At 33.8% G+C, this 26,134-nt stretch overlaps 11 protein-coding genes across 11 annotated transcripts, besides 1 other annotated feature; 6 read left to right on the top strand and 5 right to left on the bottom strand. All coding sequences in view use genetic code 12, as the record gives it.

Annotated features, from left to right (window-relative positions):
- Positions 1–35: 35 nt before the first annotated feature.
- On the bottom strand, positions 36–5,006 carry CD36_16330 (SCA1 protein; the record flags this gene model as incomplete). The annotated part of the gene is made up of 1 exon (XM_002418069.1): positions 36–5,006. One exon carries the CDS (start codon positions 5,004–5,006, stop codon positions 36–38), a length of 4,971 nt encoding a protein of 1,656 aa, XP_002418114.1.
- Positions 5,007–5,652: 646 nt separating this feature from the next.
- On the top strand, positions 5,653–6,759 carry CD36_16320 (conserved hypothetical protein; the record flags this gene model as incomplete). Its single annotated transcript, XM_002418068.1, has 1 exon — positions 5,653–6,759. The coding sequence occupies one exon, from the start codon at positions 5,653–5,655 to the stop codon at positions 6,757–6,759; it is 1,107 nt and encodes a 368-aa protein (XP_002418113.1).
- Positions 6,760–7,077: 318 nt separating this feature from the next.
- CD36_16310 (cyanamide hydratase, putative) lies at positions 7,078–7,767 on the top strand (the record flags this gene model as incomplete). Its single annotated transcript, XM_002418067.1, has 1 exon — positions 7,078–7,767. The coding sequence occupies one exon, from the start codon at positions 7,078–7,080 to the stop codon at positions 7,765–7,767; it is 690 nt and encodes a 229-aa protein (XP_002418112.1).
- A 124-nt stretch (positions 7,768–7,891) lies between these two features.
- Positions 7,892–8,278: a mobile genetic element.
- Positions 8,279–8,389: 111 nt separating this feature from the next.
- On the top strand, positions 8,390–8,763 carry CD36_16295 (dynein light chain 1, cytoplasmic, putative; the record flags this gene model as incomplete). Its single annotated transcript, XM_002418066.1, has 2 exons — positions 8,390–8,411; positions 8,510–8,763. 2 exons carry the CDS (start codon positions 8,390–8,392, stop codon positions 8,761–8,763), a joined length of 276 nt encoding a protein of 91 aa, XP_002418111.1.
- A 124-nt stretch (positions 8,764–8,887) lies between these two features.
- CD36_16300 (adenine phosphoribosyltransferase, putative) lies at positions 8,888–9,454 on the bottom strand (the record flags this gene model as incomplete). Its single annotated transcript, XM_002418065.1, has 1 exon — positions 8,888–9,454. One exon carries the CDS (start codon positions 9,452–9,454, stop codon positions 8,888–8,890), a length of 567 nt encoding a protein of 188 aa, XP_002418110.1.
- A 498-nt stretch (positions 9,455–9,952) lies between these two features.
- On the top strand, positions 9,953–11,554 carry CD36_16290 (conserved hypothetical protein; the record flags this gene model as incomplete). The annotated part of the gene is made up of 1 exon (XM_002418064.1): positions 9,953–11,554. The coding sequence occupies one exon, from the start codon at positions 9,953–9,955 to the stop codon at positions 11,552–11,554; it is 1,602 nt and encodes a 533-aa protein (XP_002418109.1).
- A 1,512-nt stretch (positions 11,555–13,066) lies between these two features.
- On the bottom strand, positions 13,067–13,519 carry CD36_16280 (hypothetical membrane protein; the record flags this gene model as incomplete). The annotated part of the gene is made up of 1 exon (XM_002418063.1): positions 13,067–13,519. One exon carries the CDS (start codon positions 13,517–13,519, stop codon positions 13,067–13,069), a length of 453 nt encoding a protein of 150 aa, XP_002418108.1.
- A 1,986-nt stretch (positions 13,520–15,505) lies between these two features.
- On the top strand, positions 15,506–16,966 carry CYB1 (G2/mitotic-specific cyclin, putative; the record flags this gene model as incomplete). Its single annotated transcript, XM_002418062.1, has 1 exon — positions 15,506–16,966. The coding sequence occupies one exon, from the start codon at positions 15,506–15,508 to the stop codon at positions 16,964–16,966; it is 1,461 nt and encodes a 486-aa protein (XP_002418107.1).
- A 444-nt stretch (positions 16,967–17,410) lies between these two features.
- On the top strand, positions 17,411–20,119 carry CD36_16260 (DNA repair protein, putative; the record flags this gene model as incomplete). The annotated part of the gene is made up of 1 exon (XM_002418061.1): positions 17,411–20,119. One exon carries the CDS (start codon positions 17,411–17,413, stop codon positions 20,117–20,119), a length of 2,709 nt encoding a protein of 902 aa, XP_002418106.1.
- Positions 20,120–20,416: 297 nt separating this feature from the next.
- On the bottom strand, positions 20,417–21,952 carry CD36_16250 (epsin, putative; the record flags this gene model as incomplete). Its single annotated transcript, XM_002418060.1, has 1 exon — positions 20,417–21,952. One exon carries the CDS (start codon positions 21,950–21,952, stop codon positions 20,417–20,419), a length of 1,536 nt encoding a protein of 511 aa, XP_002418105.1.
- Positions 21,953–22,602: 650 nt separating this feature from the next.
- CD36_16240 (lysophospholipase precursor, putative) lies at positions 22,603–24,657 on the bottom strand (the record flags this gene model as incomplete). The annotated part of the gene is made up of 1 exon (XM_002418059.1): positions 22,603–24,657. One exon carries the CDS (start codon positions 24,655–24,657, stop codon positions 22,603–22,605), a length of 2,055 nt encoding a protein of 684 aa, XP_002418104.1.
- Positions 24,658–26,134: the final 1,477 nt, after the last annotated feature.

The raw sequence follows: 26,134 nt of genomic DNA, 5'->3' as shown, positions 1-26,134 counted from the left end.
CAAATAGCCACATTCATTTAAACCTATGTACCTCTTCAATCTTTATCTACATAAATGTGCACTAAATAATCCAACAATTTGCCTACAGCATTTATATGCCATGGAACAATAGCATTATTTCTAGAATGAGCTCCTGATATGACCAGTTCTCCCAAAATAGGATTCATACATAAAATGTCGTTTAAAGCAATCATTTGTTTGTATTGCAGCATTATCAATTTCATCAAAACATCCAAATTCCAATAATTTGAGCAACTTAAAACATTAATTTCGTATACCAAGTAAGCTTTCTTGACGTCATCCTGATACTCTTCCTCTGTCGGTTGATTAACCTGCATCATTAAGTAGCCTGTTTTCATACAAAACCTTGTGGGTGAATTGAACGACGGGAGAGGCACTTTAGGTATCACACCGTATACTTCATTGTCTTGAATTTCTAATACCACCTCAGGATCAATACTGCTGTTGCCCGGCTTGGCACTAGATATCCCCAGCGATGAGGGAGCTATGAGATCTTGCGGAGATAAAAAGTTTGCAGGCGCATTGAGGAATTGTTGCGGAGAGTGTAAACTCAAACTGTTGGGAGATGTGACAAGAGCCCCTCCAGAAGCACTTGGTGATGAAGTATTAGACGTGGAAAATGTTTGCTTGAAACCAAAAAAGATATCTTTGTCTTGTATCATTGGTGTAGGGGCAGAATCATTGCTCTTGGGCTCTAACGTTTCAGACTCGTTGGAACCCACCATTCTAGGAGTCTGACGTACAGACATAACTATAAGTGAGATTTCTTTATGCTTCAGGCTCAATCGTTTCCAGTGAACTAATTCCACATCGGGTATGATGCTGTTGATCCTAGTCAATACCAAAAATTTCTTTCCTCCAATTGAACACAGTTCGTCGTTCAAGATTTTAAACAATTCTGTAGATATATTCCATATATCATCTGTAATACTCATAATATCCATTACGTCACCCCGGTATGTTGATTTCTCAGATTTGGAAACAGTGTCCGAACAGTACCATGATTTGACATGAACCACCTGACCTAATGGATCGGACCAAGACGCTACGAACCAATTGTTGTCAATAGATCTTTCATATGCCAAGTGGAGGAAAATGTCATTATTTGAACTATTGTCTCTATAGCTATTATTCATGAATTTAAACTGTATCTTTGAAGGAGGATCTTTCACTATCGTAGTAAACAAATTCTTAACAATGGACTTGTTTACTAGATCATTAGGGCATTCATTATATAAATTCATAGAAAGCTTCGTTAGTTTATAATTGCTAAACACCTTTAATGCAGATTCATGATACACCTTCTTAACTAGAAGAGACGACGGCACAATTTTAGTAAATATATCTACCAATGGTAATTGATGTGTTGTTAATGCAACCTTGAAATTTCTAAAGATTTTGCAAATTTGCACATTTGAGTTCAAGCTCTCGTTGAAATCAATGAAAAACAATAACAATGGTTTCCCAAATTCAAAGTTGTTTGTTTTATTAATCAAATCCAATTTTATCAATTCAACTAGTGATATCAACTTCTTGTTTGTCTGGATGTAAAAATCATTGTACAGTTGATCATGCCCCTTATTGACTAGAACCAATCCACCCGATATTGGCTCCAAATCAGGACGAGTCTCTACTGTGGATAAATTCACTTTCGAAATCGTCCCAAAGTTGCATTCCTTATAGTTTTGAATAATTTGTTCCAAAAACTCAGTGGCATAAGAAGCGGTGTTACGATGGGTTTCAGCAATCAATAATATTTGAAAGTCTTTTGATTTTTTCACTGGATTGAAATTTAAATATTTCCAAAACTTCAAACCAATGTTGTTTAAGTTTACAATGTTACCATTTTTCAATATTCTAGTTTTCACAGTTGGTAGCCTAAAATAGTCATCATCATTAACCGCATTTTCAGTACTCAATTTTTCCATCACATTTTTATACTTATCAAAATTAGCTTTGTTTAGGTCGTTCGAAGAAAACGAATCCCATTCCAATGCTTTTAACTTTCGATATAATGCTTTTGGACCACCGAAGTCTTCTTCGTTTGCAATCTCATTCAAAAAATTCAACTGATTATCTAGTTGATCTTCCAACTCTAAGCTTTTAAAATCATAAAGGAGTTCAATCAACTTCATTGGGTATGTGCAAGGAAATACTTTTGATAAGTTATTCAAGATCCAATCTGAAGATAACCCTGTGTTCAGACCCAAAGACAAGTCATCTGCACCATTTATATAATAATCAGATTCATCGGTTGTCATCAACCCTAAATCAAAAATAATATTCGGAGACATGAAATCAAGAAATTCCTTCAAAAACCCCAACTTGACAATCATTTCATTGCTTTTGGTTATATCTAGATCATTCTCTAAGGCGTCGTCACTTATGGTAAACGAAGGCAACAATTTGCTGCTTATTAGGTTGTTCATCAAATACAGACTTGGAATGGTGGCAACATTAATGCTTCTTAATATTAGGGGCAAGTAATTTGAGGATTCACTAATTTTAGAGGGCGACTCCAAAGAACTGGTTTTCAAAACTTCTAAAGTTCCAGCAGATGGTTGCAATTGTGGTGACTGGTGGCTTTGTGATGTATCGAAATACATGGGAGACACTGAGCTTTGCATGTCATTACCAGCAAATGGTGACTCTGGCTTCATGGAATATTTGGATACTTGATTGGGGAAAGGCGTGCCAAATCCTTCTGTATTTTCAAAACCCTGTTTATCAGTGTTGTTATTGCTTGTATTGGATCCCAGATCGTTAGTATTAATAGGGTTGTAATTGCTTTGCTGAGGTGGCAATGAATCGTTTTGTGTGTTGAGCTTTAAAGGTGTAGATTTGCCAATATCTGATTCTTCATCTTCATCGCTTTCCTCTTCCTCTTCCTCCTCTTCCTCCTCTTCGTAGTCGTCGTCCCCCTTGTCATTTTCATAATCATTACCATCGTCATCATTGTCTCCTCCTTCGTCATTCTCACTTGTGGTAGAAGAATCTAGTAATTCCAATTCGTGTTGTAGCCTTTTCTTGTCCTCACTAGAAAATGGAATCTCCATTCCACTTACACTAGTTGCTCTGAGTGATCTATTCTTTCCTTCAAAATTTCCATTACTAGTACTGTCTTTTGCAACATAAAATTTACCCCCTTTTCCGTACTTGGTGTCTATATCACTTTTTATAATAGGATTAAATAAAATTGGCGAAAATGCAGATTTCTGTTGAGGTAATTGCAGAATCTGTGAAGACTGCACATATGCATTGTTACCCTCATGTAGCGCCTCACCTCCTGGCCCTAATCCTGACCCGACTGACGGTGGATTACTTGTTGCAGCCGATTGCGAAATAGTTGACAGAACTAATGGAGTCGGGATAATGGGAAGAGGGGCTCCAGGATCTTTATAATCGGGACTGCTATCAATTTTTTCAATTGTCATTTTATCTTTTAAAATATCAATATATGATGGTCTTACTTCTTTTGGTTTTATATCCTCTTTGCCGGGGACAATATCTTCGTTGATTGAATCTGGTGGTGCTATCTTAGAGTCGAGATTTGCATTTTCCTTAGATGGTGTTGGCTTAGAAACAAACTCCTCTTCCAAAGCATTATCATTTTCACCATTTCTCTCAACAGTAATATTTGAAGGTGTGAGTTTTTCTTTTTCACCGTCAACTTCTTCCAAATCATCGTTATCTTCGCTCTCATCACCACCAAATAGATCGTCAATTTCCATGTCATTTTCATTTTCGGTTTCCGTTTTATGAATCTGACTTTCAATATCCATTTGAATATTATCACTTTTAAAAAACTCTTCGGTGTCTTGTAAATTGAATAGATCTGTTTCTATAGGAGTAGTTGTGTTCAAACCAACAGTGTCTACATCTTTTGAGATGTCAGGCACATTTCCAATAGAGCTTGCCCCAGTGGCTTGTACGCTACCAGCACTTAAAGATACATTAACTGCTTCTCCTTGCTGGTGATCCAATAGATTGTCTACCTGGTGTTTCAATTGAGAATTATGTGTTATGCGGAAGTCAAGAAAGCTGGAAATCAAGTGTAGGGGGTTATTCAATTCTGCTGATTCGATAAAGCCTTCCTCGTGTATGGTGGCTTCATACTTTCCGATTTGTAGTAAACACAAATCCCAGGGCCATAAAATGAATTTCTTATTATCAACTGAATGAATAAATTTCCCGATTGTCGAGGTTTGGTTGTTCAAATGTTTGAGGTTCGGTATGAGTTTTACCCATAAAGTGGACTCATCGCACTGAACTCCAGTTGTAATTTTTAACAACTCTAATAGCTTCCCGTTTTCAATTTGTGGCTTTTCAATTAAGTTATTCCTCAAACTCGTTGGATCAAACAAGTGACATCTGATACCACTGGGAATCAAATAAATGACAAAATTAGTGTCAATTGCAAGATTTCTTGGATATGCAATAGACGAGCTGAATAATTGCGTGAAAGGCTTTTCCACACAAGAAACTATCAAATCACCATTTTGAAATAATATTGGATCAATGCAAAGAATGGAATATACCGAATTGCCCGTTGTGGTGACACAGTAATTACCAAATAACTTAATTGCACCACATAAGGACAAGTTGTATAATATCATCTTTTTTGTTGCTTTTAGAAAACTCAAACTTGCCATGGCCAAATTATCATCGCCTTTAGTAGTCTTGTGAGGATTGGGGAATTGATCGACATTTACAGTATCAGTATATTTTGTAGATAATTGTGGGAATTCATTGCTTAAATCGATCATTTCAGAATTGGCCTGGTTATGACCGAATACAAAATAATACAAGCTCTTGTTATAGTAAGTCACTAGTATTTGTGGCCATTTGTGTCGGATTGTCAATTCCAACTCTAGTAATGCTTGATCATTATTATCTGATGAAGTATATATAGTATAATTTATTGAACCCAAATGGGCCAATTTATAGTATTGAGTAGATATTGATGAAGCGTTTGCTCCTACCATGATGTTTCTATCGAAGTTTTTACTTGAGTTCTAGTTGTATTGGGAGATTGCAGTGGCTGAAAGAAAATAGACAGTTGAATGAGAGATTCCCTCGAGGTTGAAAAAGATTTGGTAAAGTAGTGTGAATATGAGAAATTCCCGTGCTCTGTTGATTTCTTTGTAAAGCAACATAGCCTATTACAATCAGTGGAGTTATCATTACAGTTTTTTCCTTGATTCTACCAAAGTGAACTTAGCCTCGATTGAACTATAGTATTTAAAACCAATTATATAACTGACAATTGGTCAATTTTATTGACATATATTTGTACACATTTATGATCAAAAAAATAGAAAAAATAAAGAGGGCGAAATAGGATGGGACAATTATTCAACAGAGTCTTAAGCATTCAAATACAAATTAAAGAAGAGACACATAAATTCTTTTAAACAAAACACTTACATATACCAGTAGTATCGGCCTCCAAGAAATAACTATCAACATTTTTAATACTGTGCTGTCTGATTTTCTTTCGTGTTTCTTCTATTTCTTCCTCTCCACTATTTTTTTTTTTTTTTTTTTTTTTTTGCAACACTTTAACGAAAAGTGTTCATGTTCTACAAAAATAATTGAAAACACGGTGTATAAACCACACATTGCTTACAAATGATGTTTAATACTAAAAGCTTTTTGCAATTGGATCCATTAGGTCTTACGGAACAGTCAATATTAGTGCTTCCTCATGAATTAATTGCTAAAATCTTGAGAATGAATTATTCTATTAATGGTCAACTAAAACATATCTACCATTTTATAGTCACCTGCAAAGAGATGTACTATAGATATGTTTTTTTATTGTATACATTTGAACCCGTTATGATTAGTCTACGCAAATACAATAAAGCAATCAACCTTGCTACAATGAGATTTCTTAAGGAAAGCAAGCTTTCTAACGAGGTTAAATGTCTCGAATGGTTCCTAACTCCAAAATTTACAACGACTAAACGTCACCAAGGGGCCATTCTTAATTCTGTTTATCAATTTTCAAACCTCTATAAAGTTTGCTTGACAGCTAACTCCTTGGACATGTTAATGAAAGTGAATAGGTTACCAGAATGTGTTTCCATTTTGAAAATAAACTTGCTTACTCATGTCAATCCTACTCGTCATAAAATGCATTTAGATAAAATACCATTGTTTAAATTAAAGGTTTTGATTTTTGAGACACTGGCTCCATTGAGTTTGACCGAGTATTATTATCCTTTTTTCAGAAGTATTTTGATTTCCAAATCCCCTTTGTATTCCTGGATGGCCATAGATGAGAATGTTCCTGAGGCCCATGTAAACTCTCCCATGAATCAAGTTTGTAATATATTAGCTACTTTGATCTATCATAGTAAGTCCACCCTTGAATATCTTAATATTCACAAACTACACCCGGTGTTTGTCTTCAGAGCCATGGATGTGGTGTTCTACCATGGCGGGATAACTTTATCATTATTCAATTCCTTGCATCCCAATCTCCAATATTTTAATCAGTTTCCCAGTTTGAAATATTTGAAAATTGATAATTCTTATCTGTTAACAGACAACTTAATACAAAAGTTGATGGGGAAAAACAAACAGAGTCTTATTGTTCTTGACTACATGTATTTAAAGGAGATAATGCATATCACCCTTGATGAAACAAACCATATTCATAAGGTGTTTTACGATAGGAACACCATTTTTGCTACAAAAGTATTAGTTGATTTGAATGCATTGAGTCAGTAAATATTACCCTTGCAGAACCAGCTAAATAAATTGCGGACCGGATAATCCACATGCACCCAGAAATAATGGAGAAATGTGGAAAACAACGGATTTTGTGTAATATCCGAGTTCATGTAATGAAAAAACCGGATAGATGTCCCCTATAAAAAAAAAAAAAGAATCAGTGGGGTAAGATAATTCCGTTAGTTATAGCAAGCTTTAATTTTTTTGTCTACCTCCCTGTTTTCTTTTTTAGCTACGTATTTATAGTTACAAGAAAACCTGTTTAATGATTATATACATTTGATCCTTTTTTTTTTTGCTAGGTAACGACTCATTATGTCAGAATACGGATTCACAAAAGTCTCTAGAGATGTTCAACAAGCCATTCCAAATCCTAAAGAACCTTCAATTCAGCTCAATACTGAATTGCCACTTGGTTCACCATTAGCTAAGTTTGTTTATGATTATTCTAAACAAAGATTACCGAACGAAACATTTAATCATTCTCTTCGGGTATATTTCTACAGTATGGCTATAATTAAGGATCAATTTGCCGACTGGACTCTTGATCCCGAAATTGTTTTTGTCACTAGCTTGTTACATGACATTGGGACAACTCATGAAAACATGCATGCCACCAAAATGTCATTTGAGACTTGGGGTGGAATATTATCACGAGACTTGATTTTGGAACAGACCAAAGGGAATAAAAATTATGCTGATGCTGTCTGTGAAGCTATTGTTAGACATCAAGATATAGGGAAATCAGGCTACATTACCACTTTAGGGTTGATTTTACAAATCAGTACTATCTTGGACAATGTTGGATGGAATTCTCATTTGATCCATGAAGATACATTAAGTGCAATCAATAAGAAATATTCAAGACAGGAATGGTTGAATTGTTTTGCTGCTGCTATTGATAAGGAAAATGAATTGAAACCATGGGGTCATACAAGTGCATTAGGGGTAGATGAATTCAGAGATAACGTTTTAGCAAATACCTTGAGATATGAGAAATTATGATTAGTTTCAGTAGATTGTTTTTCGTGTTTTGTATCGTAATGTAAAGTGTTGAACCACAAGTATAAATCACCGTTCATGTACCACTCGCCATTGACCAAAAAAAAAAAAAAAATGAGTGATAGAATGTTCGCCTGCGTAGGTATGCGAAACAGTGTTGGGAAGTCGCAGGATCCGCAATAGCAATATATCTAACAATAGATGTAGGTATTAATGCACGTAGTACAAAGATACAATACAAAATATTATAAATATAAAAAGAAAGTTTATTAAACAGAATAAAACTACTCAGTAATTAAATATAGACACTGATAATATGTTCTAATCCTATCAGCTGCAATCTTTAACGTAGAATGTTCCAAACTGACCTCTTAAACCTCCCATTTCTAAAAAGAAAAAGTATCAAAGAAAAGTTTTCTGGTGAAAATTTTTCACTGCTCATCGTTGACAACGTCAGAAGATTTCTGCTAGAATTGTCGTGTAAAATGCTCACTATTTTACTCCACAGCGAACATAGAATACGAACAAAAAAAAAAATAATAATAAATAAAAAAACCTACCTGTCAATTGTCAGCTTGATCTTATCTAATCTTCCCTGATATCCATCTTATTGCAATTCAACACCATGTCTGAAGAAACCAGTGTCCGTACGTAGTTCTTTTCAACTTTTTTTTTTCACCAATCAGGTTATATCTAGGATTAATACTAACATGAATGTGTGTTACCACACACGATTGATCTATAGCTATATTGAAAGCATCTGATTTGGCAGAAGAGATTCAAACTAAAATATTTGAATTATCATCCCAGGCACTTGCCACCTATAAGATTGAAAAAGATATAGCAGCATTTTTGAAGAAAGAATTGGATCAACTTTATGGTCCTACATGGCATGTAATTGTTGGTAAATCGTTTGGAAGTTATGTCACTCATGAACAAGGTTATTTTATATATTTCTATGTTGGTGATATGGCATTTTTAATTTTCAAAAGTGGTTAAAGAAAAAATGGGGAAATGATATTTGAAGCAAAGTCCAAAATTAAAAAAAGAAAAAGAATAATGATTATTTTAGATCTCTATATTAATATATATTATTGGTATCGTTTGTTGCTATTCCTGTGATTTATTCAGTAAATTTTTCTTCTTGTCCACCAAATAAAGTATACACTGGGGCATCTAACTTATCTCTACCTTTTAAGAAATCCAATTCCATGACAAACAAGTATTCAACAATTTCTGCTCCTGTTTTCTTAGCCAATTCACCAGCACCAAATGCACTTCCACCAGTAGCTAAAATATCATCAACAATTAAAACTTTTGCACCTTTAGGAATCACATCTTGTTGGATTTCAAATTCATCTGAACCGTATTCTTTTTGGAATTCAACTTTAAAAGTTGGACCTGGTAATTTACCTGGTTTTCTAACTGGAACAAATCCGGCATTCAAAGCTAAAGCTAAAGTTGGACCAAATAAAAACCCTCTACTCTCCAATCCAATGACATAATCAATTTTTTGTTCACCAACGTGTAATTTGAAAGCTTTGACCAACTTATTAAACAAGTCAGGTTTGGTGAAAATTGGTAAGAAATCTTCAAACAAGATTCCTTCTTTTGGAAAATTAGGGAATTGTTTCAAGTTGGCCTTTAATTCTTTGGCCAAGGCATTGATTTCTAAAACTCTATCAGACATTATTTATGTACTATAACCAGTTAGGAAGTGGTTTTAATGGAAGATTTTTTTTTTTTTTTTGCAAGTCATCTTCGATTGACAGAACTATGGCTAATATGTTTCTTCGCACGGAATTGCATCGCCAGTGCACGAGTGTTGGTGAGAAGACGCATGTGGTTTAACTGTGGACAGAGGTTACAAAAGTCGCAAAATGTTATTTTCTGATTTCATGAGACATTTGTTCAAGCCATGTACGACATTAACTTTGACTCGAAAAGCCAAAAAAAAAAATAACGCGTGTACAAGTAAATATTTCTGTGTTTGGAGAAAAAAAAAAAAACCAAGAACATCATCAAAACAAACTTAAAACATTTTGAACAGTATCATCGATAGCGTCAATTGTAACAACATATACATCTGCTAGGAAACGGTAATTTACGAAAACATATTCACGTTGGACCAATTGATTTTAATTAAGAAAAGAAACCCACCATTTCATCTACACATCTGCACAACTCCATGGAAGACTCAACTGAAGATATAATTAAAAGTTTTACTCTTGAACAATCACCAGAAATAAAACCCAAACCGAAATCTAAAACTTCAGATTTAACAGATATAGTCTATGCTATGGATGACGACCTGATAAAGATGAAAAAATTCACTATATTTGACGACAAGTATGATCAAAATGTCAGTGATTCAGAGCATGATTTAACGCCAATTAAAAGAAAGCGCCAACAGCAACCACCACCACCACAACAACCTTCAAAATTTTCATCATCAATCCCACAAAAACCTACTTTGCTGCCCAAGAAATTGGCATCTTCACCAACAAAGAATTACACTGATCATATCAATCAATTACGATCAGGTCCAAATAGTCCTAAAAAGTATCAGGAAGATGAAAATGTCCGATCATTAAAATATGAAATCAAAAGATTAAAACAAGAACAAAATTTGAAATTGGAAAATTTACAAAATAAAATAGAGTATTTAACTAAAGAACGAGACGAATTACAAGATCAACTTACGTCAATGTCTTTTGAAAATGATAAATTGGCTAAGAAGAATCGTTCACTTTCTCATGAAAATAATCATTTGACTTTAGAAAACTCAAAATTGAAAACTAAAGAATATTCTAACGAGGACCTACAGTTGGAGAAGAATAAGCTACAAAGAATGAATAACACATTGAGAAGTGAAAGGGATGAATTGGTCAAGGACTTCAACCTAACTAGAGATAAATTGAAGAAATATTACGACTTATATCTACATTGTCAGAAAAACCATGTTAATGTTAAGAGTCAGAGAACAGAAGTAGGTGGAGATAAGCCAACGGCAGATAATATTTCAACTAATGAGGAATTAGTCGATATATTGAGAAAACTATCTGAAATGATGATAGATCAAAATAAAATGCTGGAACCAATTGCAGCTATTGAAAAAGACAAACCAAGTGAAGATAAGACATCTCTGCCCAATTTTGACAGTTCAAAAGATGCACCACGGATTGTTTCAGAGTTTTTAGAAGAATTCATCAAGAGGATTGTTGAAGAAATGCTGGCTAATAGCAAAAGTGCACCATCTTCCAAGCAGCATATCAATTCAGAGATGTACTCTCAACCAAACAATTTTTCAAATAATACCATGCCTCCTTCTCAATCTGCTGCTTATATTCCTTCAAATAGTCAACCAGCACCACGACCAGCAGCAGCAGCAGCAGCTAACATTTATAGCTCTTCAACACCCAATACAAACGGTTACAATCAGTCACTGCATTCAAATGATCGACCAAATACTTTTGAGTTGCCTCGTGTGGAAAGAGATCATTGGACCGATAGGCCTCCTAGTGAACGATCTACCCAGTCAACGAAATATATGAAGATGGATCCAGAAGAAATTAGGAAGTTGGTAGTAATTATAACTGATCAATTGAAGAAAGAGGAGAATAATGAAAAATCATCAAATACGCTAGATCTGGAGACTCCAATAGAAAAATGTCAATGCTGTCATGGTAATCCAAGAAATGTTAATGAACCTACTAATCAGAAACTATGTCAGAGTTGTTTGAACAAAGGAGATTTTACAATGTCAGAATTTATGGGCCATTCCAATTGATTTGCAAATGGATTGTGTTATGCAGAAACCAAATGGGGTGGGATAAAGTGGTAGTGAAATCCTTCTGTTTTGTTCTGGAACCAGAAATATCATTTTCGCTTAATGTAAAACCAATTCGATTCAAGAACTATTTTGTGTAAACGAACGAACGAACGATTGAAAAGAACAAAAATTAAGATCTCAAACAACATGAAACAAAACTCAGGGACGTTTCGAATAACTTTTTATTCTTTGTAAGGGATATATTGCACTTTTTGTGCAACCCAAAGGGGGTTTTCTTCTTGTTGTTTCATATTTTCATCCTCCGTATTCTTTTTCTTTACGCGTGTTTCAATGATATTACGATTGAATGAACCGATATATCAAGTCTCACATATAGATACTGCTTTTAATAATTGTTGCAACTTTCGATGCCTTGATGTACTGTAATTATATAATTGTCGATATAATTACCATTTAATGTAAGCTAGTCTATACTATTTTTTTATTGTGGTGTGTGTATATGTAGGGCCTACAATTGTAAGAAAAGAGAATTTTCTCCTGTCACAAGTTCTCTTACATTATTTCTTTTGTTTACTTGTATCATTATCTTCTTCTACAGATAGATTAAGTTTTGAAAGGGGAGGGAGGGAGTGTTGGACCATATACCATTATAATTACTAAAAATAGAAGAATCAATTGGTATCAAGATAAAACAAAACAAAAAAAAAAAAAAAGCAGACAACTGCCCTAGACCCACCTCAAACAACAACAAGGAGTTGTGTTTTGAAAAGCAAAAATTTGATTGTTTCATATTTGGTTTTTGACCCGATGTTTGTTATTTCACCCAATATAGCGACAATATTATGATCCAATTGGAAATATCCAAGTATTAGCAATCAAGTGGCAGTAATAAACTTTGTCAGTCAAATATATATACTCAAGCATAACTACTTAATTGAGGCTTGCTTGTTTATACGAACGGCATAAACTAATCAATTGCAAGATCAAAAAGCAAACTTAAAATTGGAATTACTTAAGACAGATTAGTATAGGATCGCATTTGTAAACTAACCTAGTTGCAACTAAGCTAGGTATTTGAAATTTGAAATTTTGCGTGACACTCTTCCATGTAGACTTCTCGTATGGTTGCGAAATTGTTTATGCGAATTACATTGCATATATTTTTATGAAATTTGAGCTAAAAACTAGTCTAAATTTTTTTTATTTTTCCAAAATAAACTGTATCGGCATATTGCATTTATTTTTTTATTCAAGCGTATTTGATTGTAACACGATTGTTGTTATTGTTGCTAATGGAACGGGATGATTCGGATAAGTGTTTCCAGTGCATTATTAGTTCTAGCATTTGACACTCCTTTCTTTTCTGAACAATAGTAATAATGATCTACAGCAAACCAACAAAGGATCATTGTCTAATTGCTATTGATACTTATAGAAATCAATATAGAAGATAGCAATGGGAGGTGTAGTGTAGTTAAGATCAGTAATTGTGGAAATACGTCTTAATCATTAGATCTGTTTATAACCCTTCCTAATGGGGTATATTATGGTTTTTTTTTTGAATTTTGTGGTACGCTCGAAATTTTTTATTTTTTTGTGTGGGTTTTTTTTTTTCTTTGTGTATGTCAAAGCCCAATACGCGTTGAAATCTGAAGGAAGAAGAAACAATTTGTAGCGATGCAAGAACAACAACAATGATAAGTAAAAAAAAAGCACCAGATGATGATGATGTTGATAATGGGAAACCAAATTCCACAAAAATAGAATTTCCAAGTTGTTAAGGAGGGGGTGACAGAATAAACAATTGGAATGTTCAACAGTTGAATTAGATTGAAAAGATGGTAAGGAGAACTGAGGCTTCAAACTAGCCTTTATCACAAAATGATACAATATATTATTTTTAAGGCTCCATATCAAAAATGAAACAAACAAAAAAAAGTTAATACCTAATATTAAGGACATTTAATCAATTAAAAAATGTCTGCACAATTAGAAATGTCAATTATATTATAGGGCTCGTCATTTAAGAAAGTGGGACCGCGGAGGGACAAACAAGATGCGCCAAACAAGTAAATGCAAAGCACAACCTCTATTGCCACGACGACAGTCAATCAACAACAAGAACAAGTACAAGTACCGTATACAATGCTGTCGACAATACACGGAGTATTATTAAACACCGAACAAAATGTTTTAAAAATGTAAGTTTAAAGCTTTGCAGATGCAACCTACTATGGGGGAGGGAAGGAACTGAAATTGGGAAAGAAATAACGTCATGAAAGAATGAAACAATGGGGCTAAATAGCTATTAGCATGGTTGGAAGAAGTGGTGGTGGTGGTAGGATTTTAGCAACAAGACCAAGAAATCAAAAAAAAAATGATTTTTAGTAAGGAGGTTAAAGTTGGCAACTAAACAATAAAAGAGAAAATGAAATTACAAAAATCGATTTAACCAAAAACATCGAAATTAGAAACAAAAAACGAGACGCAAAAAATTTCACGGCATTGGAAAAATGGGAGAAAAAAAATAACAACCAACCAACGAGCCAGCAAACCACCGACCCAACGAACCAAAACAGAAAAGAAATGGGAGAGATATGTAAGCTTAAAAAGAGCAATGCATCATCATCATTAAGTGAATGAAGTTAGAGGAAAGGAAAGGAAGAATATAAAACAATTTCTTTTTCTGTTTTGGTGAGTAAGGAATTTGACAAAATTTCAAGTTGACAACTTACTTGATTAAGTAGATATCAAAATATTGAAAAAGAAAAAAAAAAAAAAGAAAACATCCATTACATAAGTTTTGTCCTTCCATCATCAAATCTAATTCTTCTTTCCTACTTCTCTTTACTTTCTATTACATTAGTTTATATGTAAACGAACAGTACTGGAATATTTAATTATCTCTAATCGCTCCCTCTCCCTCCCTTTCTCTTCTCATCTCTTTTCCCCAAATTAACAATCTACATCTATTAATTGCAATTATTTTAAATTGGGCAATTATACCAGCACCAGCATCACCATTAACACCACTCATTGTACTATTAACACCACAATTGTTGCAACGTTGGAAAAAAATATAATTGTTGGTTTATTTTTTTGCTTTCCTTTATTGTCCTGATTTTCCAATTTCGACTTGTCTACAAATCCAAATTATAAACTGATTGTGATTTGAAACGGAGAAAGGAAAAATAAGACATAAAATAAACAAGGAAAGACACTAGCGTAAAAAAAATTTCAATTTCAATTTCAAATCTTACACATACACCAAACAAACCATTCATCCATCCATCCAACCACCTTACGTACATACCTTAGTTTAACTTACCAGTAAAACTTCAACCAAAAAGCAAATATAGTACAAAAACTGAAAACTAAAAACTAAAAAAAAAAAAAAAAACAACCAAAAGAATCACTAAACAAAACATTACAAAAGGGAGACACTGAGAGACAGACAGAGAGAAAGAGAGCAAAAAAAAAAAACCTACACCTAAGAATTTACAAAAACGTGAAATTAAAACACAACAACAACAACAACTAGTACTGCAACTACAAAATACTACCTACAGCCAGAAGAGGTAGAGCAACCACAAGAAGAGAAATTTAATTAAGAAACAGACCTTTTTTAAAAAAAAAATTCCATTAGCTTTCCTATTTATTCTTCTTTCTTTTTGGTTTTCTTTCTTGAATTTACTATTAACAATCACCCAACATCTTCTTCTTGTTATATGATTCATTATTAATACTTAATTTAGTTTTATCAATCCCAGAGAAACTTATTCCAAACCCTCATCAAACAAGATTACCCTATTCTGGAACTTAACTTGTAGATTCACGACCATCCTAAATTTTAATTTATAATTGACACACCAATATAGAAACCGACTAAGAATATTTTTTTTTTACCTCATTCCAATACCCACTGTTTCTCATTTTCACCCCATAGTAATGCCACAAGTCACTAAAACCAATAATGAAAATGAGTTTAGACTTACTAGATCAAAAGCACAGCATCAAGAGTCGATAACTACCAATAAGAATACAACTATATCCAACCCTCAGCATGAACAACCATCACAACAGCAAGTTTCATCTCCACCTCATATCTCCGTAACATCATCTGAAGGAGTTTCTCATGTCAATACACGTCAGTATTTGGGCGATGTTTCAAATCAATACATAACAAACACCAAACCAGCTACTAAAAGAAAACCATTGGGTGGAGACAATGCACCACTACAAAAACAGCAACACCGGCCATCTAGACCAATACCCATTGCCAGTGATAACAACAATAATGCCAGCAGTAGCAGTAGCAGTAGCAGTGGCAGTGGCAGTAATAATGACGCCAATAGACTAGCTTCTTTGGCAGTTCCATCTCGATTACCACAGAAACGACAAGCTACAGAGTCGTCAACTAATTTGGTTGAGAAATTAAGAGTATCACAGCCTGAGATAGGGGAAAGAAGTCAGTCATACCATAAGAAATCACGTTTAATTGATTATGAATGGCAGGATTTAGACGAAGAAGATAGTGATGATCAATTAATGGTTAGTGAATACGTTAACGAAATATTTTCATATTATTACGAATTAGAAACACGAATGTTACCTGATCTGCAATATCTTTTTAAACAAACCTTGTTAAAACCAAGAATGAGATCGATATTGGTTGATTGGCTTGTTGAAATGCATTTAAAATTCAAATTATTGCCCGAATCACTTTTTTTGGCGGTCAATGTAATGGATAGATTCATGTCTGTTGAAGTGGTTCAAATAGATAAATTACAATTGTTGGCTACGGCAGCTTTATTCACTGCAGCCAAATATGAAGAAGTGTTCTCTCCCCTGGTTAAAAATTATGCATATTTCACTGATGGTTCATATACTCCGGAAGAAGTTGTACAGGCAGAAAAGTATATGCTTACAATTCTTGACTTTGATTTGAATTATCCTAATCCAATGAATTTCTTGAGACGAATTTCAAAAGCTGATGATTATGATGTTCAATCAAGAACACTAGGGAAATATCTTTTGGAAATCACTATAGTGGATTACAAATTTATTGGTATGAGACCATCTTTGTGTTGTGCACTGGCCATGTATTTAGCAAGACTAATATTGGGCAAGTTGCCTGTTTGGAATGGAAATTTGATTCATTATAGTGGTGGGTATAGAATCAGTGATATGAGAGAATGTATTGAATTAATGTTTCAATATCTTATTGCTCCAATAGAACATGATGAATTCTTTAAAAAATATGCAATGAGAAAATTCATGAGAGCTAGTACTCTTTGTCGAAACTGGGCTAAGAAATTCCAAGCAGCTGGAAGAGATTTATTTGATGAACGATTGTCGACTCATAGGCTAACTTTAGAAGATGACGACGAAGAAAGAGAAGAAGCGTAAAGTTTTATGACTACTGATCTAGGTTCTTAGCTTTACAACGCATAAAAATGTTGAAATGGAAGAAGATGAACACGAGTATGAGTATGTGCTTTACCCTATAATTTGCATATGTATATTAATTATCACAATATATATTACTAATTAAGAATCGTGTTATTGATGGTGGGAAAGTTTTTTTTGCAACCCATTCCTGACTTTTACTCTGGTGAAGAATTTTCATTATTTTTCTATTCGCTAGTATTTAGGAAAGCAAAAAAAAAATATCAAACGCGTCGCGTGTTAAAACGTTTCTTCGCATTGTTTTGACATTTATAAAACTTTCCTCTATTCTTTTTTTTACAGTTTGCTTTTCTAGCAATCCCTATATCAAAACTTTTGATGGTTGCCATTTAAAATTGTAACTCCTTTTAATGAATTCATCCAAACAACACATTCCACTCAATCATGTTTCAAAATTGTAATTTCTTAATAATCAAGTCTAAGCAATTGACCCAGGACAAAGATATATCTCAATTATTGTTCGCAAATAATGTTGCCAACATTTATATCAAAGATGACTTTGACAACTCCAAAAACTATATGGACCCACCAAAAATAACTCACATAATATCCAACACAATTGACTTTATTGAACATGAACTAGCTATAAAATCAATGATTCCTATAGTGACTCCTTCATGGGTTTATGATTCAATTAGTAATCAAAAAATGCAAAATATCAGAACTTATAATCCCGACCCAGCTTATTTTTTCAAAGATTGTTTCATATGTTGTGCTGATAACTTGCCTCCAGGTGATAAGGAATTGATTTATGCAGCTGCCCAAGCATTTGGAGGAGGATTTTTGGATAACATCACCAAGTATACCACCCATTTGATAGCTATGGACATATCTAACGAAAAATCGATTTTGGCATCGAGTATTATTCATGACGACAATGATAGTAATAATGGAGATTTACCCAGTATTAAAATTGTTTTACCTCATTGGATAGATCATTGTATAACAATGGGGAAAAGATTGAATGAGGAGGATTATTTGTTGCCCGATGCAAAAATATTACATGATGAATCGAATGATGTGTTGAAAAATGAGATTTTACCAGAAGTATTGAATGATTCCTTACCAAAAAATGAAGTTGATCCTGAATTGCAATTTTTCAAAAACAAAAAGTTTTACATAAATTCTGATTTCAATTTATCTCAACGGTCGTCTAACGCATTAAAATTTGTAATAGAACGACATGGTGGTCTGATCCAAAAAAAGTTTGATGTTAATGAAATTGATATCTATTTGGGGAAATTTCGACAAGGTGATACTTATAAAAAAAGTTGTGCCAGCAATAGAATCATTGTCGGGAATCTACAATGGTTATATTTTATATTGGTGTCTAAGAGTTGGACACTACCTCTACATTCAAATATCTTGTATTATCCTCGACCAGCAACACCTCTTAATGGTTTGGAGGGGTTAAAAATTTCAATTACCAATTACAGCGGAGAAGCTCGGTCCTATTTGAGCAAGCTAATCACTACAATGGGAGGTGTTTTTACCAAAACCTTAACTAAAGAAAATGATTATCTTGTGTGTGGGAAGGCTGAAGGTAGAAAATTTGATGCTGCTTTGAACAAATGGGTGGATTCCGAAGGTAATCTGGAAATCAAAGTTGTAAACCATTTGTGGTTGGAAGATTGTTACGTTGAATGGCGAAAAGTTGATAGTGGTCTTGACAAGTATAAAAATTTTGGTGATGATTCAATTGGAATGGAACCATGGGTTGGACGAGCACATTTGGATGCAGAAGTTTTGAAACTATGGTATGAAGATGAAGAAAAATCAGCTAGTGACGGTTCAGCAAACATTGATGATAGTATGAGTGAAGATGAATCCACCCAAAGTCGAAGAGGTGCTACTACTACTACCAAGCAACAATTGGACAATTCCCAAGTATCTGAACTTGTGAACGTAGAAGAAAAGAATGATGTCACTCCGTCATCACTGCAACCAGCAAAACAGCAGGTATCCCCAATGTCTGTAACTTCTAATAAGACCTTAAAATCAACCACTGAAACCACTCCAGAATTGAAATTGCTGCCAGCACAGAAAGAATTCTCCCCAGAACCTTTAACATCGCCAATAGTAGCAACAGCGACGAATAATTTTTCCTCGAGATACGGAGGACGATCGGCTGCTAAAAAAGCAGCTGCCAAACTTCACGACAATATGTCTGATTTAATCGCTTATCAAGAGATGGCAAAGAGTAGTCGTAAAATGAAAAGTTATATGGATCAGTTGGAAGGATCATTGACGCCTCTGAAAAAAAGGAAGCATACCGACAAGGAGGAGGGGGAGGATGATGAAGAAGAAGAAGAAGAAGAGGAAGTAGAAAATCTTGATGAAACTAAAGAACTGAGTCAATCTGGAATTCTGAAAGCCAAGAAACCTACACATTACCACATTATTGCAATAATGACGGGTTGTGAACAAATTATAGAATTGAATAAATCTGATTTACAAAAATTACAAGCCATAGGTATCAAAATAGTTAATGATGTGGATAAAAGTTCTTTACTCAATACAGTGATTGCGCCCAAAATATTACGTACTGAAAAATTTTTAAGAAGCCTTAGTAAAGTTGATAAAATTATTCATCCAGATTATTTGGTCAATGTAATTAATCATATATCAAAAGGAGAAAACGTTCTTAAGGAATATAGAATTGATGATTATTCCTTAGATAAAATCAATAAAAATACAAATTTGGAATTGGGATATCCAACAAGTGTGAAAATTAATGGTATAACGAAATTACTTTCTCATGATAAAAAGGGTAAATTATTCCTGGGGATGAATTTCAATTTATCTAGTAATTTGAATGGTGGAATTGATGTTATTTCTCGTATATTGAAAGATCATGGAATGAACCATTATAAAGAAATTAAAACTTCAATTAATTTGAATAAATCATTAATTGAAACTGATTATAACGGTGGTGATAAAAAAATAATTTTGATTGTTAATAAGACAAAAGATAATAAATTGACTAATAGTTTTAAAAAATCAATTAGATCAGGAATAATTTTAGAATGGGATTGGTGTGTTAAATCAATATTCAAAATGGAATTACAAGATATTAAGAAATTTCAAATATGATTGATGGTCCAGAGGAGTTAAGCTAAATACTGATAATATGCATTTTTATTTATCTAGTTATATCGGAATATCTAATGTACATAATAATACTCACCGAAAAGGTAAAATTTAACATTCACATTCAATGACTGCTGAATACAAAAGAAATATATATATATATATATATAAGTAACATTAAACTTCAAATTGAAAAAAGAAAACTATAAAAAAAAAAAAAATGATACATAGATGTAATTATACCTTTTACCAATATAACATCACTCTAAAAAGCAATTATTTTGGATTGATTGAACTCGTTTAAATATCTATTAAACTTGGGCCATCATTACCATTACGGGATTGTTGTTGATGTGGTTGTGGTTGCGGTTGAGCATTACCAAATCCATACCCAGTATAAGCAGGATTGATTTGTGCTACTTGTTGTTGTTGTGGTTGTTGTGTAGCGCCTTGATATCCAATACCAGTATTAAGAAATGGATTACCTGTAGCATTGGAACTTAATCTAATTGGTTCATTATTAGTTTGTTTATATCCAGTTCCACTCGAATTTATAAAATTTTGTGTCTTTGTATGTTGGTGAGGGATTCTAGTGTCTCCAGTGTTACCAAACGTATCTAATCCAGTTCCTTGTGTCAATAAATCATTCAATTCATGAGTTTCATTAAACCTTGATGATGATGTGTTTTGTTGCTTGAGTGGGGCAGTGGTTGGTTGGGTAAAGAATTGTGGTTGTTGCTGTTGCTGCTGTTGTTCTTGGGCTAAAGAGTTCAACGATTGAGTTGGTGGCTTGTTGGTATTGTCTGACCCAGAAGATATGGCGAATGGATTATTGGATCCTGTTTTTAATGACTGTAAAGGTTCAGGTTGAGCTTGTGGTTGAGCATAGTTGAAACCAGTAAACTGGTTTGGTTGAAACTGTTGTTGTTGCTGTTGCTGTTGTTGTTGATAGTAGGCCTGTTGATTATATAATCCTGTTTCCATTGGATTCTGTATTGGGTTACCAAACCTATCATATTGTTGGAATGGTTGTGCCTGGGTTTGTTGGGCATAAAACTGCGGTTGTTGCTGGTAGAATCCGGTTGCTAAATAATATTGAGGTTGTTGCTGCTGTGGTGTTTCATCATTCAAATCCAATAAATTGTTATTTTGTTTTCTCATTTCTTCTTCTTCCAATGACAACTTAATTGCTGCTTCCAATTCAGGATCGTTTTCATCTTCTCTGTTACGATTTTGTTCTTCTTCAGCAGTTATTCTTGACAATTCTAATGCCCGTTGTAGCTCAGCATCGTAAGGCTCGTCTCTTCTTGGACGATCTTCTCTATTTCTTCTTCTTCTGTCAGAATCAAAGTCGTCGCCACCATCATCATCATAACTTCTATAACGTCTATTCTTTTTTGCATTTGCACGCTCTTGTTTTAATCGCTCATCGTCTCTTAAAAGTGATACCAATTCCTTAGCTTTAACTCTAATAATTGCACCTTGATCATTGTTTGTTTCATCAAAATGGACAAATTCCCTTAATGTCTTAATAATATAAAGATTGTCTTTGGCCCATAACACACATTTGTCTGATCCATAACGAACTAGATAATCCAATACCGTCAATGATTTAGCCACATGTCTCCAATTCTTGCCTTTATCATTGAGACGACGATCTAACATATCCATAACCTCCATGAATTCTGTCTGTGATTGGTATGTGAATGATGATATTTCCTCCATATCAAACGTAGTAGGTCCAGTGGGGTCGTTGGAAGTGGCATTTCTGACAACTCGTTGAGCTGAGGAGTATCCTCCAGCAACATTTTTAATTGAGCGTACAAGCTTCGACATGTTTCAAATGTGTGTATATGATGAACTCTTTTCGGAAACTTTGTTTCTTTTGATAAGTAATTTAGGAAAAAAAATCCAAAATGGTTTGGGTTGTCCGTTAGTATGTTCGGTTTTTGCGTTGCGTTGCCTTGGCTTTTCTTTTTTTCATTCAACAAACAATCAACACTCACATAATAATATGTGAGTGTGTGTGTGTGTGCGAGAACGAAAAAAAGAAAAAAAGCAACTGATTCCATTTTATCCGAGTTTGCACGAATTCCCATTCATTGGTCTAATTTGCACCATACATACACAACGTTTAACTCTTCTTATATACTACACGATGCAGTTTAACTTGTAATGATTGTTTTGTAAGTTGAGTACTCTTTTGTTTGTTTGATTGGGATCACAATAAGAGTACCTTTCTGTTAAGTGTGGATAGCTTTAGGGATGATCATAGGGGCTATAAAGGGGCTATGAATTTCTTCTCACAGAACTGACATTCAGCTGTGTATCCATTTATAAAAATTTGTATGACTATTACTTACTATGAAGAATGTTTAGCCTTAGTTTCTTTGAAATCTACGAGGCTTTCTTTTGCAGAACTCTTTACGGTTATAACGTATATTTTTAATGGAATTGTTCATTAATAGTGGTATTATTTTTTTGTCTCACATAATTACCAAATATGTGGCAAATAATGATGCAATTGTTAAATATTTGGAAAATCTTAAGCCATCAGAGTTACTTTCAAGTATGACACCTGTAAATTCTTCAACATTTTGAGTATCTCTTTTCAAGAAACCAAACAATCCACCACTTGATGAAGAAACCTTAGAATTGGCGTCACCATAAAAGACTGTGCTGTCATTAGTTAAGCTTGAATCAGTAAAATTCACATAATTTTCTGAAGGTCCACTAGCATAAGTACCATCCCAACAATAATTCTCAAAGCATTTCTTACATTGGTCCAGTTGTTCAATACCACGCCTTTCTTCTTCTCTTCTAATGAGTGCGCAAGCAATACAGCTTTTGAATTCAGGATCAATTGTTCCATTTAATCTGGTGGCAACATCAAATCCATTTTTGACGAGACCCTTTTTCTGTTCGTCAGTAAATGTCAAATCATATGTACTGACATTTGAATAATACTCGTATGGTCTATTTGCAAAATAGACCACTAATGGAGGAATAACTCCGTCTTTCTCTAATGTGGTTAGATTCTTAGCGTCACATCCAAAAAAAGTTGGTTTTGCCGTTAACCCTTTAGCCAAAAATGTGTTTGAATCAGGGACATAAGGACAAAGATTGGAAGACCCTTGCTGGGCAAATTGACGTTCGTAACTTGAAATTAATGCTGATCCATCTGGCCAACTTGTCTCAGTGTTGACATCGTTATCAAAAGCAAACACAATATCCAAAGCTCTTTCTTTAACCATTAAGGTAGACAATGGGATGACTTCGCCACCAATACCTCCATCTATAACATATAGTGTGTTGTTGGTAGTGATATTTTCTGATTTGGCATATTGAGAATTGTAAAATGGATTTGGTGTGTAAAGAGCTACATCTTCATGGGAGTTGGATAAATATGTTAAGAATTTCTTGAGTAACCATTTGATTGCAAAATTCAAGGAATTGCAATCGTCACAAACCAAAGTATTTAAGAATTGATTAAACAAGGAAGATGAGGACCCAACTATGAAACCAGAATTATCAAATCCATTAATACATGAATCAACAGGAACACCATTACTCACATTGGTACCTAAATACTTTATATCAGTGAACGTATTCAATGAAGGATCAAAAGAACCAAATTCAAATGGGTTCATTTCAATAACCGTAGAATTCAAATTATAGACAGTTGTACCTGGACGTCTTCCTAACCCTGTGACAAAGGGGAAAGGCATATCATGGTTGGCAAATGCGTCAATGTCTCTGATATCACTCCAAGTAGCACCACTATCATAATTGTCGTTACCCTTTGGAAACAATTGATGAGCTAAACCTCTTGCCCATGCATCGGTCAAGGAAGTTTGAAATCCTGCTTTTTCCTTGGCTTCCAAATCAAATTTAACACCATTGGAATCATTGTCCCAGAAATTCATATGGCTTAATGCACTATTCAAATTGTCAAACACAACTGGAAACACAATAGTCCATAATCCAGTTTGATTGACCAATTGCCTAGAAACAGTCAAGTTCCATAAATCATTTGGGTTTTCAAAAACAACTTCTTCCACTGTTGGCCATCCTTGCATTGCCAATGAGCCAAGCAACCAAGAACTGCCAGATAATCCACCAATATAATTTGCACTCTGTAAGATACCACCTAAAGAGCCTGCCAGAGATGATCTTGAATCTAATGCCATTATTTGACCTGCACCATTAAGCATGGCCCGATAACTTCCTCCAGAAAATGCTAATCCCAAATTAATCCCTTTGTAGTCTTCAGAATCAATAAAGTTTTGAGCATTAAAATTCGACAAGTTTGCTGATTTCAAAAATTCGATTAAAGCTGTATTTACTTTCAGTTGTCGTTGTTTAATCCATTGTTTTTCGAGGTCAGATATGGAATCGGCTTCACGGATAAACGAAGAAGTATTCACACTTGAGTTGGAATTAATAGGACATTGAACTATCCCTGGTGCATATCCACCACTTGGAGAAGACCCCAACACTAGTGAAACACTTAATAGCAATAAATAAATCAATAAATTCATATTTGAAATTAGTAAGTAAAGGAAAGTCGAGTTAAAAAAAAAAAATAAATAGAATAAAATAAAATAAAAACAAATAGGGATTTTGAGAGTGTTTATAAATTGTTTTCAAGTTGCAGGGTCACCATAAGGGATTCACTTTTTAATAGAACCCGATGCAGCTGGGATTTCGTAGTTTGTAGGGCCTCATTGTCTTGCAAAATTCAGCGATGTTGGGTAGCAACAAAAACTAAATATAAACGATTTACCGAATGAGGAAAGTATTATGCAGAATAAGATCAAATATATTTAAGGACCTGTAGGTGAGAAGATTACAAGCCAAACTATTTTAGTGTTCAATTTTAATTTAAAAATAAAATGAAAACACTCTTTAGTATCAATTAGTGGGGAATTTTTATAGCACTAGGGCAAAAAAAAAAAATACCTAAATAATAATCAAAAATGGATCTCCTTGTTTAGTTGAAACTTTTAAATATGGACTGGAGACAGACTACTCTGTACTATCTTGTTGTATTAGAGCAATGTAGAATTGGTGTTGTTTGTGTTTCATAATTTCAAATCGATGCGATACATCTCATCAAACGATGTGTGATTGAGGCTTTGTTGTTGTTGAGGAAATTGATTTTCTTTGTGTGCTTTAAATGTGGTACAATTGCTATTGTTAGGGGGAGTATCGGCTCGTGGTCCTTGAACTAAAAAAAAGAAAAAAGCTAAAATTTGGGTAAATATGACTGTAACACCAAGAGCTTTTCTCTTCTTCGTGTAAATTCTTTGGAAATGCTACAGTAGCAAAATCATTTTTTTACAAGCCGTACCAGTTGATAAGGAAATGGTTGGTTTGAATTCGGGTGATAATCAGTTCTTTTGTTCATAACAATCTAACAAATGCCCCGCCATGCTTTAAAATGAAATAAATAAAAACATATCCGTCTCTAGATATTTTTACATATTCGATTAATTTAATCAAAATACGTTTTTTTGATCAACCTTCCTCATCAACTGGATCTTTTCCTATACAACTACTTTTACAGGCTTTTATTTTGGGGGTTTACGAGAGTTTTTGAATATTTTGGGTGCAATTTTTATTTTTCTCTGTTTTGCGATTTAGGCAGAAAAAATTCTATTTCTATGAAAACAAAAAAAAAGTTGCAAATTTATTAAAGGAAAGTTTGGTTTTCGCAATCGGATCAACTTCATTATCATCTTACATACCCTAACATCATAAAGTTTTATAAATAAGTCTCTCTTTCCATGTAGAATATTGCTGTCAATAGTACAACTAATAGACTATTCTTAAATAAAAACACAAAAAAAAAAATGTTTATCACGTGATACAGTTTAATGGTTTTTCGAACAGAAAAAAAAAGTTGTTGAAACCAAAAAAAAAAAAGTTCACCAGAGGAAAAAAAAATTTTAAATTCTTCTTTTTTTCGTCAAAATTGATTGCCTTCCAATTTGCTGAACCTGTTTGTTAAACGTT

This window comes from Candida dubliniensis, chromosome 2 (assembly GCF_000026945.1).
Source record: "Candida dubliniensis CD36 chromosome 2, complete sequence".
Taxonomy (NCBI): Eukaryota; Fungi; Ascomycota; class Pichiomycetes; order Serinales; family Debaryomycetaceae; genus Candida; species Candida dubliniensis.
The sequence above is the reverse complement of the archived record's forward strand: the minus strand, read 5'-3'. Positions and strand labels throughout refer to the sequence as shown.